General features: G+C 36.8%; 3 protein-coding genes across 8 annotated transcripts in view; 2 read left to right on the top strand and 1 right to left on the bottom strand.

Annotated features, from left to right (window-relative positions):
• Positions 1–19,204, top strand: part of LOC126865239 (nose resistant to fluoxetine protein 6-like) — a 221,502-nt gene that overhangs the window by 143,253 nt on the left and 59,045 nt on the right. The gene's annotated exons all lie outside the window — the stretch shown is intronic.
• On the bottom strand, positions 436–9,986 carry LOC126865234 (rab GTPase-activating protein 1-like). 3 transcript variants are annotated; one of them, XM_050617532.1, is made up of 17 exons: positions 9,715–9,986; positions 8,697–8,878; positions 8,420–8,594; positions 8,148–8,346; positions 7,888–8,071; positions 7,449–7,814; positions 7,087–7,362; positions 6,845–7,013; positions 6,527–6,768; positions 6,276–6,464; positions 6,040–6,165; positions 5,782–5,967; positions 5,536–5,710; positions 3,135–3,325; positions 2,992–3,051; positions 2,732–2,923; positions 436–2,658 (listed from the first exon to the last, which is right to left on the bottom strand). In XM_050617532.1, the coding sequence occupies exons 2-17, from the start codon at positions 8,868–8,870 to the stop codon at positions 2,425–2,427; spliced, it is 3,138 nt and encodes a 1,045-aa protein (XP_050473489.1). In that variant the 5' UTR covers positions 8,871–8,878; positions 9,715–9,986; the 3' UTR covers positions 436–2,424. The 3 variants fall into 3 exon arrangements, with proteins under 3 accessions (XP_050473489.1, XP_050473490.1, XP_050473488.1); XM_050617533.1 differs by having other exon boundaries at positions 9,676–9,986; XM_050617531.1 differs by having other exon boundaries at positions 9,567–9,986.
• The window catches only part of LOC126865241 (protein FAM102B), a 55,027-nt gene continuing 46,631 nt past the window's right edge, over positions 10,809–19,204 (top strand). The window contains exons 1-2 of one of the 4 annotated variants that reach the window (XM_050617552.1): positions 10,809–11,034; positions 16,787–17,489. In XM_050617552.1, the coding sequence (XP_050473509.1) occupies positions 17,344–17,489 (146 nt within the window). In that variant the 5' untranslated portion in view covers positions 10,809–11,034; positions 16,787–17,343. Of the gene's footprint in view, positions 11,035–16,786; positions 17,490–19,204 lie in introns of those variants that run through there. The other 3 variants (XM_050617554.1, XM_050617555.1, XM_050617553.1) reach the window with 3 other exon arrangements.

The raw sequence follows: 19,204 nt of genomic DNA on the forward strand, positions 1-19,204 counted from the left end.
ATATTTCAGTATCAATACATCTGTATGCGATTGTATACTAGTAATAACATTTGCTTGTTACTACTTGAAACATTAAGACGTCGAATTTAAAAAAGATATATATTTTCTTACGATTTTCAAGACTTCTCGTCATATCGTTTTTAAGTACGTAAATAAGATTTGTGATGCGCTATTTTATCTAGATATGCTTTATGAAAGTTTATCAATATGTTACATTTCTGTCTACTCGCACTTATTTAATAAAATGCCTCATTAATTTATAAAAATGTTTCCTGATAATATATATGTTGAAATCTATTAAGACTGAAATGGCATTTCCATTTTAAACAAATAAAACATATCACATATCCTCTAATAACTTTTCTCAATACATTATTATATTATTTAAGAACCAGTACTACTAGTTGATATTAATGGCATAGGACACTTAAGAAATAGACAGATGATATCTTACTTTATTTCAGTAAAAGTGGAATGACATTACAAGGTGTACAGTGATACATGTGTAGTAACCTAAAATCTTTACATGACTTGTTAGTAATTTATCTTTATATATATTGTTTTTTAGTATTTACAGAAAGTACATCTTTTGTTTCATACATCAGATGTAGGATTATTGTTAGCTATTGTACGAATTTCTAAAGTGATCATAATCTTCGCTTCGAACGTGTATATGATACGTAGTAAATGTTACGTTAACAATAATGCAGTTAAATTATCGTCAACTGGGAAAAAAAGCAAAACAAAAATAATCATTACCAATCTCTTCTATAAACTGTACGATGCAAGATAACGGCACGATATTTAATTTAGTTCTTGGTATTCTAAATTGATAACTCACAGAACAAGAAGTACAAAATAAATTAATCAGTAATTCCATTAAATGAATGGCACTAATTAATACACACACATACACACATTCACACAAAGCTAGATTTACAAACTAAAATATCTTTTTAAACATTCTTGAATATTTACTCGGTCTTATTGTTCACGTAACAGAAATGTTTATTACACATTTGGTTAAATTCTAACTTCAAGTAGTGCCTTGACATAATTTATGGCCTTAGATCTAATTTATGTAGATTCTGTCAAAGCAAGAGACAAATGATAATTAATATACGTTTAAGCATCACACGCCCGTACATGTCGTTTACTGATTGCGAATTAATCAAATTTTCAAAAAAAAGGAAAAAAAATGAAAAAAAGAAAAAAAAAGAAAGAAAAAAAGGAGATTAAGGTAAACGGAAAAAATATTTTGCATTGTAAAAGACTATATCTAGTCTTATATTAAGTTATTTTGTTCAGCTGCCAATGTACCTGCAAAATGTTGCAGTATTATTTAACGTGATTATTAATAGCATCAGCAGACAATAAATTGCATATAAAAATTAAACAATGTGAAATGTTTCTCTTTCATGTAATTTACGTTACTCGTTACAATTTAAAATTAGTTGTAAGACGCATACATTAATAAGTGTCATACATATTCTTTAATCAATAGCCTTATATATATACCGATTAAAATAAGAGTTTAATAAAAAAAACGCACATGTATTTATGATTTTGGAATGTCATTATAATAAATCCGTACAGAAAGTAAATGAAAATTACAGAAACATTATTTGCTTTACATGATCCAATTTACTAAATGTGGAATCTCTGATTTCCGCAGTCTGTTACGTCTGTTAGTTGCCTGAGAGAGAGAGAGAGAGAGATCGATAGATAGAGAGAGAGATCGATAGATAGATAGAGAGAGAGAGAGAGATCGATAGATAGAGAGAGAGAGAGAGAGAGAGAGAGCTATTTATATACAGTAAGGTCTATAATAGTATTTCTATTTTCCACGTCTTAGACTAGTTTCATACAAAACGTAGTGAACTTATCGCTAACATCTATTGTAATCTTTTTTTGCATCTCCATATGTGCCCTATCACTTAATCAATTGTTTAATATAGGACTTCCAATTTCGTGTGAAGTTCCTTATTAATACATAAAAACCGGATTTCAAATAAAATTAATAATTCACAAACCAAGTTTAGGTAAAAATCAATATACTGAAACGATTAACAAATGTAAACAAGTAATATCAAGATTAATATCAGAGTTGCAGGATAAAGCTGACATCGCTAAAAGCACGCGATTAATAGTGCACGCGAGGAACCTGACGTAAAATATACCGAATGTATATTATAAACAGGTCAAGTAGAATACTACATGTAATCATGGACGTACATTGTGTATTCGAATTTATATTTCAAATAGGTCTTTTCTCGTAATATACGAATTCTTCCAACACTTCGCCTGGTTAAAGTAACTTCGTTTGAATAGATGTGTATAATATATTATAATTAGGTTTATTTTTCTACTTCAAAATAGCGTCCCTCGTTATATTTATGCACTTTAACTCGAATACTTACTGAATCACACAACTTCTTTAAGATTATCACGAGTCTCGCGATTACGGGAATGTATCAAATGATGCATTTCACCTCCGGGTGCGCTATCTCGTCTAAGATCTTTCATTAATGACGGAGCTATTACTTCTCTTTTATTCGCCGCTTCTTTTATACTCGACAGTGTCTTACTAAGCCATGGCCAGCTGTTTCTCGCTGCTTGAAGTTCAGAAGCAGTCGCATGCAATTGATGTGTTAAATCCTACAAAGGAAATTAATCTTACAAATGTAATTCTAGATAATATCGAGAATTAGTAAATAACATGCTTATTTACCTGGTTTCTACATTCAGCTTCAACATGGGCTAGCTTTGTTTGAGCTAACTCCAATTCTAATTCTCGTACTCTCTCCTGCACTCTGTGCAACATAGGATCTATTCGGTTTTCTAAAGGGTGTGCAATATCTGCTAATATATTGGACGAATCCATTATACAACTTTTACACTTTTCACATTTCGAAACCTTCGTCTAAAGGGTAAAATCATTTATAAATTGTCGTACAAGAATTCCATGAGAATTAAATGTTTTTTACTTACTCGCAATTCACTAAGTGTTGTCTTTGCAGCATTATAATCATCTTCCAAACGTTGACAAATCTAAAATAAATATTTCATCTATGATACAGTACAATAAATTCAATAGTTTCATATGATAAATGTGATTATTTACAGATACGTACCTGTTTGTATTCAGCAATAATAATATTGCTTCGCCTACTTTCCGCATCTGCTCTTGCTACTTCTCGTTGTAGCATTTCCTTGACTTGAACCAATTCGGCTTCTAATCTTTGTTTTTCCTCCTCATTTCTCGCTACTGTGCCCCGTAACTGTTCTACTTCATTGCTATATTCATCCGCATTCTCTTGCGCTTCTACGCCATAAGAAAAAGTTATACATTAGCATTTGAAGCAAGTCTATATACGTACATTTGTATGTTTCTGATATTTTATATAATAAATATTTATATTAAATTTATAGTTCTATAGTAGGATAAAAATATTACAGTATTTGTAATCGTGATTATGTAAGAAGCTTACAAATAAAATCTTACTCTCTATCAATGTCTTTATAGTATGGCTCATGATTCCGACAGTGAAACATTGGAAACGAATGACTTTAACGTAATTGGCCGACATACGATATCTTGAAAAAGCAGATACCACCACATATATTCTCTATGCAGAACATACCATGGCCAATTTTAAACTGCTGGCACAGCTGTTAAACTTATTAAATATGTTTGTTGCCTGCTATAGCTCATAAATATACAGATAATGCCTCTGATAGAATTTAACGCGTTCAAGGTATAAAAAATCGCGAACAAATATAAATTTAAAGCATTTAATATATAATAGTTTTAGGATGCCCTGTACATACTCGTTATTACTGTACCTAAATAAGATGATTTGTGCGCGATAGCATATTTATCATTTTAGATAATGAATTTCAATATTTATCAAGCCTTGTAAGCCTTAACAACTTTGTATACAAATTCTTGCTAAAATTCCATTAGTATTACATTAGAGATGCACTAACTTGCAAACAATTTAATAATAATATACCTAAAGTATAATTTATTTCATTCTGTAATGAGCAATTGGTAAAATAAAAGCTATAAGCTTTCATATAACAAATATAAAACATTGCATAAAACAATTGCGATTAAAACAAAAAATGAAACTTTTTCATAAAGTGTGAGGAACAGGGTATACACAGGTAAGTTGACAAAATTAAAAACGCTATTCTAAATGGACGATTTATTTCTAACAAGAAAAAATAAATAATTTTTTTTTATAAAAATTGATATACAAGACAGTATACAAAGCAGTATGGCTGGATAAGCGCGAAAAATCGTTATTATAAACAACACAAAATTATAAAAATTTACAAATATTACAACATAAATAATTCAATAAAAAAATGAGTATAATTTTTGGACAATGCTTTTTTATAACAGCTGATTTGCGCTTCGTTAGTTTGTACAAAAGAATATCAACTTTAAGCATAAGAGAATCAATCAAAACAGAAAATGTATCGATCTTGCAAAGAGTATATTGCTATAACATAGTAGCTGTGATATTTCAGCCAGTCTATCGAATCTGAAAAAATTCTGTCCAAAATTTACAACTGTAATCTCTTATTACTATTTCGTCTTTGAGAAAGAAATTGAAGGGACCTCTTTGGAATTGACATAAAATTGTCTCACGGGAAATATACATGGCAATAAGAAAAAAATAAGAAAAGTATTTCATGATTTGTCAACTGGTTGAAATCTCATGTTTGTGCATAACTGTTACTGAACTAATATTTTATCAACATATGTACACAGCTTGTGGTTAGCTTGTTACGAAGATTGACAATACATTCGAAAAATTATACAAGATTAAATGGAATACCAAACAGGAATAAAAGAATCTGTTTATGAGTAGAAGAAATATTTCTTCAAAACAATAAATTTCGTTAAATTTTTATCGAATATCTACTACATAATTCTTGATATACCAAACTGTATTAAGAATTTTATTCCACAAGTTCGTATTATGCAATAAAATGTTTTCCAACAACGTAGATCATATTGTAAATATCAAATATTTTTTACAACTATTCACTGAAGTGTCTTTACAAGACTATGTAGGTGGACATAATTTATGCTTTGGTATATAAGCATGAAATTATGTCATGCAAATGTAAAATATATTTATTTCATAAAAAAAAAACTAGATTGGAATTAGGTCATATTATAAGTTGCCAATTTTCTTCGAAATTAGTACTAGATAAAACAGAGGTATATTATTTTGATTTTCATTCATATTCTATGTATACTTTCATCGAAGTCAATGAAAAGAGTAGGTATCTAAATGTCGAAATACGTATTTACATTTCAATTCTAAAATATGGCAACAAAGACGAACGTGTAAAGCTTCAGCACAACAAAGTTAAATTTATGATCGCTCGACCATTTTTTTCATCTCTATGCAGACTATACATGCATATAAAAGAGTATTGTAGTTTGTATTACTTTCAGATGTACTAAAAATTATACATGTATTTGCGTGATTCAAACATAAAATATGAAATTACCTTTCAGTGTCATAAATTCCGCTTCATACTTCTTTAATTTCTTTAAGGTAACTGAGCAGGCTAACTTCATGACATAGCGCGATATTTCTTCGTTTCGACAACGTTTAGGTAAATGCACCCGAAAGTATTTTAATATACTCTCAAAATCTAATTGAAGTAGTTCCTTTTTGCACAACTATAGAAACATACATTTTTATAAATGATATATTCTGTAAAACGTGTTGCGAGTTAAAGACGATTACCTACCATTAATAATGCGAGAGCAACCTGGAATAATGTATCAAGTCCTTGTAAAAGGAATACGTCCAGAATATGGAAAACAAGATAAAGTGGAAATCTGGCTGTAAAAAGAGTTAAAAACCATTGTGCAGCGAACATATGTGTTTCTACACCACGATCGCAAAAATGTTTATAAAGTTCTGGCAGCTGGTCCTAAAAGTACAATAATAATTGTAAGTAATAAATATTGTAATTGTCCGTAATTAATTAAAATATATTACGAACCTCTATTAATCTATTAAGCTGATAAAATCTCATATGAAGGTTGTCAAATCTATCCTTGTACAAATCTCTTAGACCATAGTCATACATTAACTTCACCAGAACACAAAAAGCTTGTTCCTCCGGCATCTATAAGAAATACCTAATGTTTCTCTTGTCATTACACACCCTAATAAATTACTATCAAAAATGCAGATATGCCTCTTACAAATGCCAACCATTGGATGCCAATTACTTACGTGAAGGAGTAAACTAGCAACTAAAAAGCTAAGTCCTTGGCAATATCCAACTTCTTCATCGTACACTGCATACGCTTTACTTATTCTGTACAAAGAATCTTGTCCCAAACCACCTGTTTCTTTGAAAAAGTCATGGGCAGGAAATGTTCTATTAATATCTCTTAAAATAACACTCTCGCAACTGCTTTCCTATAGATGTAAAACAATATAACTATTATATACGTTTTCTGTCACATACTATTTTCGTTTACCTTAGTAATTAAAGTCCTGTATCTATCCATCATTTCTTGTGAATTATCGCAATTACTTAAACGTTGCCATACTTCTCCGCGTAGTGCTTCAGGAATACCTTGCTTTGTAAGTTTTATAAGAAGTTTTGGACGTTGTTCATTAACTTGCCAACTGTCTAGTACTTCTGCCCAACTAGCTAGTTCGTCTGCAGAACAATCTTTTGATACTTCACCTGTGCCACTTAACATCGGTTCATCTCCATCTGTCAATGTAGAAATATAATCAATATACTTTTTATCCTTCTCATTAAATAAAATAGTTAAATATCTTATTTTAACCTGAGTCTATTTCCTCCTTAGGTGTAAGTGTGTCAATGCTAGTTAAAGAAGGAGATCGAATCAGTGATGCTAAATTAAGGGCGAGATTTAATCTGTTTCTATCCAGCTCTCCTGAAGTTTCTATACTTTGTACTTCATAGTGAACTTCCGTACCATCTCCGGATATTATCTATATAATAATAAATACGCATGAAATTTGTGACATTAGAATGAATAAAGAACTAATATTTTGGATGCCTTACTTCTTTTGAGTTAAGGTAAAATTGTTGTACAAGATTTCGTTTATTAAAATACCAAAATCTTTCATTTTGTGGAAATACTTTAACTAATGTCTCTATTATAAACCTGACGGGTTCTCGGATACCACGTATTACTAAATCAACTGCAACTGTCATATAAATTTTTCCTTCTCTTGGGGTTTCAATATTGAGAGTTTCTAAAGCTGGATCTGCAGGGTCCCAGTGCCCACATATGTTGTAACATTGTTTATCTTGAACTAGTGGACCAGCATTAACTTGCTACAAACAATATCATTTTTATTATTATTGTAAGACCAGAAGCATTATTAATTATAAATATCTGGCTTTTAAATAGTGAATGTTACCATTTCAAGCAGGCGCATATCACTATGTTTAACATTGCGTCCAGGACTAACAAGGACTCCAAAGCACCTCTCAACTTCAAGAGTAATTCCTCCTTCTTTGCTAGAAACTTGCTGAATACTTAAACACACTTGTTTAGCTACGTTATTTCGAAGTTTAAAACAATTTCTATCCTTAGGAACTATACTGAAACCTCCTTTTCCATCCTCTTCTTTTATTTCCATTGTTACTTCAAAAATAAATACACGAGAATTAGTTTTTTCACTTCCAATGTTAAACCCATTGAAATCACTTCCTGTTAGAGAGCTAGTCATCGAACGTGGTATTCTGTGGAAGGCTTTAGAAAAGCAAGCAGAAACTTGTCCTACCTATGACGAATTGCATGGATAATGTATTTTGATTAAAACTTGATATTATCGTACAAAAAAACATTGAACATACTGCTTCTGGTATATCGCACCGGAAAACATGACACTGATAAATGGCAGATTCCAATGTATCCCCATGTGACCATGTAAAAGCAAAACATGCTGCGCATGGACCAACACTTTCACCACGCGCATAAAATAGGATTCGTTGTACTTCATAATGTGCAATTGGTTGTTGAGTAGCAGCATCATATAAACTATCATACAAACATAATGATACATGATGTACGATGAAAAAAACATTTTATTACTATTTCTAATAGTTGTACATACACAACAGAACCTTGTGAACTACTTGGTACAGAAACGGATACTTTAATTCCCAAATTAAGGGATTGTTCTGCATTTAATATGTTCATATTGCGCTGTATTTCACATTCTGATTTAGGCGCGTTTATCGTTGCCGATCCCAGGTAAGTCACCCCATTAAAAATAGTGCATTCTTGTTGAACATTAGCCAGGGAATTTATTTCTAAATATAAAAAATGATATCTCATACTCTGTGGAATACCTTTTATGGTTGATAGAGAAATAATAATTTGTACCTTCATCAATATAATCTTCTGGTTTCATAATATCCTGTTTCTCAGATGCAACCATACAAGAACTTACATCATAAAATTTACTTTGTCCCACTTTTTTAGATTTTGGTTGATTTTGTTGCGCACTGCTCACAATTTTATAATCATTGCTTTCCATTTTTGAATCTTCTGTCAATACCTATGGATTTTTATCAGTGACTCAGATAATTATTGATATGCAGTTAAAAAGATAATGTACGTTAAGAATTGATATTTCTAAATAATATAGGTATGTCCAAACCTCACGAAGATTATTTTGAAGATCTTCAAAATTGCCGTTATTGGCAATTTTCAACATTGGTAATTCACTGATTAATGTTTGTTGATGTTTGCCATTACCTCTGTCATTTACAAATTCATATTCATCACTTGTTGCCACTGATTCCATTGATTTAACACTCATGCTATCCTCCATAACTATGTCTATAACATAGCATATAATATTACTGTGTTATAATAATGTAATGTATAACATATATGTATATATATACGATCAAATATTCTTTAATTTGATATTTTTGTGTAAAGATTACATGTAGATATGTGAATACATACATATGTACACACACACGCGCGCGCACACGCACGCACACACACACACACACACACATCTTGGAATATACATTCCAATATATAACAATAGATACATAAGGAAGAAGAAAAAATAAAGCACAGTAATATATGAGTTGAATTAATATTAACAACTACACACAACTGCATGATAAATTTAAAGATAAAACTAACTGCATGTATTCACTATACATAGAAGATGCACATTGTTCGCATTCTATTTAGAGAATGTCGTGAAATCAAAAAACAGATATGTTTCCCACAAATGATTGCACTCTACTCACTATATTTCTCGAATGTAATTTAATTTTTATTTTTAATAAGAAGAGAGTACCATTTGAGTAATAAATTCGGGAATGGGAATCCGGGACGGAAGAATTTCACTTGTGACAGAATTTCCTAACAATCGAGCGTCAACCTCGTAATTTATCAATACGATTCATTCGAATACGAAGAAAATAATTCAGTGGATCGAGATTGATAAGCAAAACAAGCTTCGCGCGTACAAAGTTCGACACGGCATCGTTAAAAGCACACTAACTCGAATTCATAATGTCGATTTGGTTTGTCAAGTATTTCGGATCATCTGAATTGCATTCTTAAGCGAACTTATTGTGCCTCGGTTCTCGGTATCGTACGGTTTTAGTTACCCGCTTCTATTTACACCCCCAGCAAAGAACAGGGATTACCCTCTTGGTGAATCCAAAATTTGAAGAGACACCGGTGCCTCTTCTTGCGTTGTTGTTGATTAAAACCACGGACACACCCCGTTTCCACGATCCACGCATCGATCTACCCACGTTCCAACGATTTTTCCAAGTTATCGGTGAACATTTACATGATTTCGATCACGTCAGAAATAATTTCGTTTGACAGAAAAGGCAACCTTGGTGTCGGCCATTCGAGCACTAAGGTGCCGGAAGTCTGCTTTGTTACAACGAATTGCGAGCGAACCACCTCCAAGCGCGCAACAACTTTGAACTAACTTTAGTTACCGTCTCGTCTATACTTGTTAAGATTCTTTTTCTTAATCACATCCGTAGGTTTTTCTATTATGTAATTATGGAAGAAGAATATATATATATATACTAGTTTGTGCTGGAAAAATATTCAGAGATAATACCATTTGAATGGCAAATGTGGAGTTTTTTATCCGATATTACTATCTTACCTATTTGCACATTAGAATAAAATAATAATGATAATACGGCGATAGCGAACGTTTATTTCAAACATTATACGTTCGATGATCTATTTATCGTCTATTTTCTTATATTCAATTAGAGCATTTTTTAAATTACTAACTTCAAGCACCTATAACTTAGTCACGTGAATAAATTCACATGCTGTCATAATATCTGTATACAAAATTTAATAATACATATAATTGCATTCAAATATTTATTATACTATGTGACATGGTGCAATATTCTACTATGTAAATGACATAGAATCATCAGTTTACATTTAAAGTATTTTAAAAGTGACCGACTTGACGATAATACTTTTTAAATAATATTAATTCGTATAATGTCGTTTAATACTTGAATTTGGAAAACGTATCGACTTTCTTTCTAAACGTCTGTTTCTATTGGTTAAAATATTGCCCGTTATTTCGGAAGTTATTCGATGCTAGCGACAGAATAGTGGAACGGTTTGTCAGAAATTCTTCTGGTCGTTTTGGCAGTGACCAATCAGGAAATGCGTTTCGCTCACCGCGTGGTAATCTCGAGGCCAATAGAATTTCCGCTCGAATATAACTGCAAAGAGTCGACGACAGGTGGAGTTGCAACGTTAGTGAACAAGCTGATATCGAGACGCGTCAGTTCACAGAGGACCTCCGTTCCGTCGGATGTGAGGAAACTTTTTTGTCCGTAAATTTGTCAAGTTCTCGCATCGAGACTTTGTAATTTCGTGGTTTCCCGAAGGAATGATTTTGTAATCATGAAAAGTGTAAGACTGTGCGAGGTTGGCTAACATCGATAAAAGCGAGAACGAGCCGACGACGAGTGAGTACAATTCAGAGTTGATGACTCTCTTTTTTGCTTCTTTTTTGGAACGGGCGTCGCATATCATTGATAATTTCGCGGTCCGTTACGATTTTACTGGCGTCGGGATGTTTTCTTTTTCCGTGCTACGTTACAGTTTGACAGATACACGAGATAAAGCCCGTGCACTCGTTGGAAAGTTATCGGCGAGATGAAAGGAGAGGTTATAAAGTCAAGACGGAAATTGTTCTGCACCTGCCATCATGAGACGATTACTGTGAACCATCGAATCGCGTTGTCTTTCGAATCGTTTCTTGTCACGATGCGCTTCATCTTTTCAACTTGTGCCTCGAAATTGGCGTACCCTTAAAAAAATTGTTGTCACAATACGGTAGATCGCCTGGCGTTGTTTGCATTTGCTCTGAAAAAAATCGAGCTACGTACAGTGTGCCGACGTTATATTTGACGTATCACGGATAAAATCGTTTGACAGGTGGTAGAATAACGTATCGTTGTGTGTTATCCATCAGAAAATTCCGAAAATATATACCCGTTAATTTGTCACGGGAATAGACGATATATCGCTTGTTTATTGTCGCGTAATTTTATCCGTAGAGAAGCTCGATGTCTGTTCGCAAATATCACTGCGAATGTGTACACGTCGCTTCTATCCGTTCCTCGTTCTAGACACAGAAACGAACGAAAATAATACGAAATCAGATTCGTACGGTGTACACGGTTATCGTTTGTTTCGCGCTTTTTCCTCCCCGCATACTCATTAGTAGGTTATTCGTGGCAGAGCATATTCGTCTAGCGTTCTTCTCGATCGTGTATGCATCTTTGTGTGTATAAACGGTGTGTAGTAGTAGTGACACGTGACAGCCAGTTTGTTTAAACAAAACGCATCGGTGGAAACGGGCGCATCCGTGTCATTAACGCGGCGCACGAAAAATAAAACAGGTAGGTGAGATAACGTCGAGAGATAGATTTCGAGACGCACGATTCCTGAATTTTATCTTTTTCCGTCGCTTTTTATATAATATATAATATATACATATTGGCGGTTGCGTGTGATTATGAAATTAAACGATTCGTTCGTAATTCACGATCTTCTAATTAGGACTCTGTTGCATTATTATAATTGCCAAATATACATTGCCCAGAGGGTTCTGTTAGTTCGGTCAAGTATTTGTAGGCGCGTGGGTTCGTTTAATTCGATTCGAACGAATGCGCTTCTTGTCCCGGGATCGAGCTTCGTCTATATAGTTCTATAGGGTGGTCCATCTGTAACGAAACTGTTACGTTTTTCTTTTTCCGGTATATTTTTACAATACGTTTAAAGTTACTACGCGAATTTGATAATACTTTTTTCCTCGACAGGCGATAAGTAAAACTGGGAGCGAAGTTTATCATTTTTCTATATCAGGCGGAAGTTAGACCCAAATAAGGAGGAAATTATTACGAGTAATTTGATAAAATGAACGTAGGTAATGATTTTTTGTAATTATCAAAAAATAATGTAGAATCTAAGAAAACGTTAATTGCTCCTTGTTGCTGTTATCGATGATGCATCGATCGATTTCAAGTTGCTCTTTATCTTTGATCGGTCGGCGATCGAAGGATTTCGTCATTTGCAGTGCTTACGTGGAAACTTATTTATTGTAGAGACGATAACAATAAGACACGAACAATCAAAGAAAGGAACAAATCCGAAGGTCTGAAGCAGTTTCTAAAAAACTGCCTCTTATCTTATCGTTCTAAATTAAAACCACGCCTCCTTCCTCCGAGTATAAATATTCTAATATCGTTCGCGCCAAGTAGTATAAATTTTTCCTCCGCATTTTGTGTCTTCAGCCTTGCTCCAGACTGTTATCGTTTCGTTGCAACTTCAGTTTTATTTCAGTGGATCGCGTTAAATTTGCTTTTTGCTCTTCGTTAACGAGCAACGAGTTCGCGTGTAAAGTTTTATTCGCTCGTGGACGTCGTTGTTGCCCTCGAATCAAAACTACTTAGACGAACGTCGTTCAATGATCTTGCACGCGCGTAAGTTCTCATAGGACAGATCAAAAGACAAACTTCATTCACGATCGTTCATTTCTCAACGCATTTCTCAACACGTTATAGTTTCGCGCGATTAATTAGAGACGTTACTAGATTCTCTTTCGCGAACGTGTATACGTTCGGTTCAAGAAACTTATCGTTTCAAACTATGTCTCCAACTAAGATTTTTTAAGCCAAAGTTAGTTTTTACTTAACTTTACACCGCGTTCGATTTCACGCTATCTACACAGCATAATGACACGTGTATGCGATAGTATTGTTGGTGCAAACGATATAGCGAAAAATGACTTTTTGTACTACAAGTCGGATCGCGAGATTCTCTCATTCGATCCTCGATTGGTGTAACGAACCGAATCAAAATTGACAAGAATATTTAAATATATGCTTTATTTGAAAGAAAGATGGGACACGCAAAGAAGCAGGGGATTGCTAAAGGAAAAAAAGATCATCGTACGAAAGAAATTGACGAAACGCGTGACGGGTCAACTCGTCTTCATCGGTTAAACGTCTGATCGATTTCGTAGCTCTGCTACGTCTGCCTCGCCAACTATACACCGCGAGTTCGGTGTGAATGGTCGGACGTGATTGACGAAAGAGTCATCGAGGACCGTTAATACGTAATTCGTAGTACTAGGCGGAGAGCTCCGGTGGTCGTGTCGAGTGCTGCGGTCACCTACTTCGCAACTTGAAACCCAACACCAGGAAGAGTGTGCTCGTTTTCGCTTGCTCGCGTTCCCAGCCGCAATTAGCGTTTTCAAAACAATCGACGTTGCGCCGACGGCGACAGGTCTCGCGACCACTGGTCGCTCGATCCTGCTATAGGTCTTCAAGTCGCGTGAACGTGCCTATTGGAAATGTCGATAAAGGTTCAGTGACATTCGTTGGCGAACGTTCACCCGCTAACGCTTGCTGCACTCTGTTATTTGTTCACTGGCGCTTTTAGTTCCTGGAACTTTGCTCTTTTGCTCGTACAACGCGAATGTTTGTCGTCTATGGTCGTTTGATAAATATCCTTAGATTATGTTTCATAGAAAAATAGGATATCGAAGCGTGGATCTAGAGTACGAATAACGTCGAGATTATATAGGCCGAAGAATATCATCAAAGTACTATATATTATCAGCCAACAGGATGTAAATAATTCGTACAAAAGGTAGTAGGATTGAGGTGATAGGTCGTGACAGTGATAGGAAGAAATACTTGAGTATATTTAACAATATATATGTCGGAGAAGCGTCAGGAATAGGGTTGTGGGCGTTTGCTAGATCTTCATTGGAATTGGCCATCGCTGTGTTATAACGACGGTACGGCATGGTAATACGAGTATGGATACTACCGATTCGACAATCAACCTCGGTGGTTGGGCACTGGCGATACTAGTGACGTTGGTCTTAGGTTCCATAACGAATCCACGGTCAACGGGAGGATAGATATACTTGCTCACACAATACTCATAGATCGTAACGAATTTTCGTCCCGATGATGCCACCGAGGAAAACTATGATGGGATGTGCCTAAAGACACGAGGTCATCGAATTCGTCGAGCATAGCCCTCGTTCCGAAAGTAAGGGAAATTGACGTCGCTGTCAATTGGTCAATTTGGGACAAAGACTGCCCGTCCGTTTGAAAAATCTTAATTACCAAAGAAACCCAAGTTTTATAGCGTGTCCTCGGGCTAACTAAACTTGTGCTGTGTAAGTGCCTCAATATCTGGTATTCATTGTCCGAAGGAACCGTTGGAATGTTTTACTGTCAGGTACCTCTATGGGTATTTCTTTTAACGAGGGTCATACTATCGCTCCATACCTTTGTTAGATGAAGAGCTCGTCCCATTGACCGCGGCTACGTTCGGCGGCTGATAGTTGCCTTGAGCCCAAGTTTATCACAAATCGCAAACAAGTAGAATTGGGTAGAACGACGACAAATTGTTTAATTACAACTGTAAACTTTAATTACAATTTTACGGATTTTCCCAAGGTTCCAGAGGGAAGGCTCCGGTGTCCTTCCATCTCCGACATTTACGTCGGAGACAAAAGGACATCGGGGCTTCCCTTTTGGAATGTTGGGAAAACCCCCAATACCCTAGTCCAGACTTTTACTATAGCTACACTTAAGTAATAAAACTAAGAAATAGTTGTAATGTTCTAATCCGATTTTACGACGATGTGCTTGGGCTCAAACTGACATAACGGGCCACTGAACGTAGCCACGGTCAAGGGAGTGACGTGTATCTGACACAGGTATGGAATAATTATATAGCTCTCCTTAAAAATAAAGAGAGGTGGGGAGAAGAATATATAAGGGCAGTTCCACTTGGACTGCATGCCAGTTCATGCAGAAACTTTTACTTGTAAGTTTTACGTTGTACGTTTACTTGTGTTGTGTTATACGTGTATCTCATCGCATTCGTCATCCCGTTGACCGTGGATTTTTTTATCGAACCTGAATTCGTTGTCATCAACATCGCGACCATCCGATCGCCGCTGTTACTTATAGCTTCTTGTAGCGACCACATTTGTGCCGATAAACGTTAGTTACATCCGCGATGGAAAGGTTCATCGAACGCCCGAAAATTCCAACCTGACTCCGACATATTTATTACGATATACTCTATACGTACACTTTGCGTAGAACTCGCGATTATTATTAGCGGTTCGCGATTCGCGATCACATGTTCGACTTCTGGTCGATGCGTTTTGATGCGTGATACAAGTTCGGGCGATGATTGCTTAAGATGCCGAGGAACTCTGATCCATTATTGCGAACTATTGGACTCGGACCGACGTGTAACGACTCTGACTGACTGTAACGACTGAGTTTTCGTCACGATGATGCTACAGAGGAAAACTATGATGCGGTCTAAGGATGCGAGATCATCGGATTCGTAGAGGAAAGCCTTAGTTCGGAAAGTGAAGGAAATGGACGTCGTTGTTAATTGGCTAATTTTGTGTGTGTGGTTGGAAAAGGATACTAACTGTCCTTGAGAGAAAGTTGATAGCGGGAAGCATCGTGCGTTAAAAAAACAGATTTCTCGTATCTTTCCGTAGTAGGTGATAGATTTAGGGACTGTTGAGAGAAAGACTATTTGTCCCTTTGGAAAATCTTAGCTAAACATATCCTAAGATTTATAGCGGATCTTTAGGCTAGCTGAAAATATTCTGTGAGGATGTATCGATATCTGGCAATCGTGTTATCCGAAGAACAGAGTCTTTGTGTAGCGAGCCATAGGACAGAAACCGTTGGAAAGTTTATTGTCGAGTACCGCTACAGGATCAAACACGCGGCCTAATCGCGATACTTAACGAACCGTGTAATTCGCTGTTTAAAATAGACACGTACAAAATATTCGGTGTAAAAATATTCGTTGTTGTTTGCTTTAAGCGGAACAGATTGGCTCTATAAATTCAAAAATAATGCTTGAAATTAGAATGGACACGAGCTAGGCGCGAGCATCTATCTGGAAAAAATTGCACAAGCAGACCCAGAGACCTATGTAGCAACGTCTCTGATCGCTTTTTTTTTTTATAGTTGTGCAATGAAAGGTTCCAGATGCCCGTGGCCCTGGGATTACCGCGGGCATTATCGTTCAAAGCTCGAGTATTAATGTCACACGCACGCGCGCGCGTCGCGTATGTAATAGATACGCGAAACCCGGTCACGATTCTTCGCAGCTTTTATTATAGAAAGACACTGAATTTCGTTTAATTTGCAGTCTCGACGAGGATGGCGAGCACGAATAATTGCCGTTTGTGAGTGTCGGCGCCGAGAGAGAGGATCGCGGAAGGCCACGTTCGTGTTGGTACGAGAGAAGAGCAGCGATGTCGGTGAAGCTTCGAACGAGATCCGCCCAGCCGGCTTCAAGTGTTCAGCTTCGTCCCTCGGGATCGACCAGCCTGTAAAAAAGTTGGATGATCGTTGTTCGACAAAGAGGATCAAAAAGAAACGGAGGGCCGTGGTACTGCCTTTTCGTAGCGGAGTAGAAAACGCGAAGAGATATTTTGGTAAATAGTATCTTAGGTAATTGGTGAAACGGTATCACGGCGCGAGACTCGACTAGTCGCTATCGGCGATAAAACCACGTTAAATGGTCGCATTTGGCGCACAATTTCTACTTTTCTCGCGCGTGCCGTGTACCGTGTTCGTTGTTTGCTCGTGAAAATCATCGACGATTTCCGAGTAAGAAGCTGGAGAATCGCGAACGTTCTCCGGTCGAATTTAACCACGATTAAGCGACTCGTGGTGAAAGTGAAGTGTCTCGGTCTTGGTGACATGGCCTTCATGATGAAGAAGAAGAAGTACAAATTCTCGGTGGAGGTGAACCTGGAGGAGCTGACCGCGGTGCCATTCGTGAACGCAGTGCTGTTCGCTAAGCTCAGACTTCTCGACGGTGGATCTTTCGTCGATCATTCGACCAGGTAAGCGATCACCAAAATTTTCCTTCGTTCTCTCGTTTCTACGTTCGCGATCGTTTCTCGCGAGTACGAAGAATCCTCTTGGTATTCGCGCGAGATGCTACTGTCGCGTTAGGAGGAGAAGTTTCTTCGACGATGATCACGATCGATTCGTTTCGATCCGCCAACACGTTCCAGCGACCCAGTGTCGTAGTTGGAAGTACGAACGGCGATCGTGTCTAGTCCAACGGGCGGCGAATTTTTTAATTCGCGATACAATAACGATCGCGTGTCTGTGCAGCCGTACAGCTCGTTAAAATTACTTTTTCAACCAAGTCCGGAGAGTAATTACTCCGTAGGAGGCGGTTGTTTCGTGCGAGAACGAAAGTTGTTCCAAAGCGTTTCGTCCGATCTTCGCTTAATCTTTTTTTGAAAGCTCGTTTACGTGCTCAACGACCACAGGCATAATTCGGTTCTCGAGAAAAAAAAACTACTTTTGCCGCATGTTCTTTTCTCTCATTTTTCCATACGGTAACTTCGTTATATCAGAGAGCGTAGACGGTTGAAATTTAACGAGCGAACAAACAATTATCGCGAAATAACCGGTGTGCCGGTTGAACGAACGTTCGCTACTGTGCATCGTTGAACAACGCGTTTTACGACGCTTCGAATGACACGCTTACGTTTGCCGCGAAGAAGCTCGCGTACGTCTATTGGATTATTTAGTTTCCGTACTTGAAAGGACAGCTACGAAAGCGTGACGGAAACTCGTTTAAACCGTATCGGCCGTGAATGAAACGCGTGCCGTGGACGCGGATTAGTAGCTCTCTTGAACGAAGCGTGGATCATCCGAAACTCGGTAACAAGGTTCCGCGCGTGTTGCGATTCTTTTTTATTCTTAATTACCAAGTAACGTTGACACTTTATCGAGCAAACGTGGAATACGAAGAAGCTGACCCAGCGCCGCAAAGTCTCCATATACCTTGGCATTTCGCCATTTTACCAACTTGGATATGATTAACGAGCTCTAACGTAGAACGTACAATACGTACTTTGCTTCGTTAATGATAGGGGGGGGGGGATACGTACGTACGCGGTAAGGGGTTTTAGCGAGTATCGAACGAGCGATTTTCTGGATCCGCCTCGATTCGCTACTTCCTAGCAAGGCGAAAAATAGTACGGTGTTTACGATGTAGTCGCTTTTAAATAGCTGACAGTTGCGTGTGTCGACCATACATTTCGCCCACGCCCGCCAACTCTAAATTCGTCCTGGAATTTCTCTAGCGTTCTCGGAACTCGCCCGGGATTTCCGAATCGACTAATCAAATTTCTCCGACGATCGTCACCGCGATAGACCTTGAACGAGCGAAAAATTCGATGGTGCTCTCCCAAGGAGAAAGAAACCTTTTGCAGTTTATCCACAGCTGGCTTTTCTTTTCTTCCCGTTCGATGAACGTGCCTTGACTGCCCCGAGTACCTACGCGCTTTGCGTTCTACTTTTGCTTCGCAGAAACCAGAATTTCAGGGGAATCTTTTACCATTTCGTTTGCACGATCTCTCGAAATCTTTCGCGTTATTCCGATGCATCAGCTACTTCCATCGAAACGTACATCGAACGTAATAAATTTCGTAGCAGCGTAGGATGGATCGCGATCGATCGACTTCGAAGAAGCTCGTAGAAGCGTCGATAAATTTTCGTGGAAGAACCGTACCCGTAGCTAGCTACGCGTTGGCATCTG

This window comes from Bombus huntii, chromosome 4, assembly GCF_024542735.1.
Source record: "Bombus huntii isolate Logan2020A chromosome 4, iyBomHunt1.1, whole genome shotgun sequence".
Classification (NCBI taxonomy): Eukaryota; Metazoa; Arthropoda; class Insecta; order Hymenoptera; family Apidae; genus Bombus; species Bombus huntii.

Bases quoted from the DNA above. Each gene is read 5' to 3' on its own strand.
- LOC126865234 (XM_050617531.1), bottom strand. The intron at 6,769-6,844 runs GTTAAAATAAGA...CTACATTGACAG, and splicing joins TAAGGAGGAAATAGACTCAG to ATGGAGATGAACCGATGTTA. The intron at 3,326-5,535 runs GTAATTTCATAT...CTTATGGCGTAG, and splicing joins GGAATTTATGACACTGAAAG to AAGCGCAAGAGAATGCGGAT.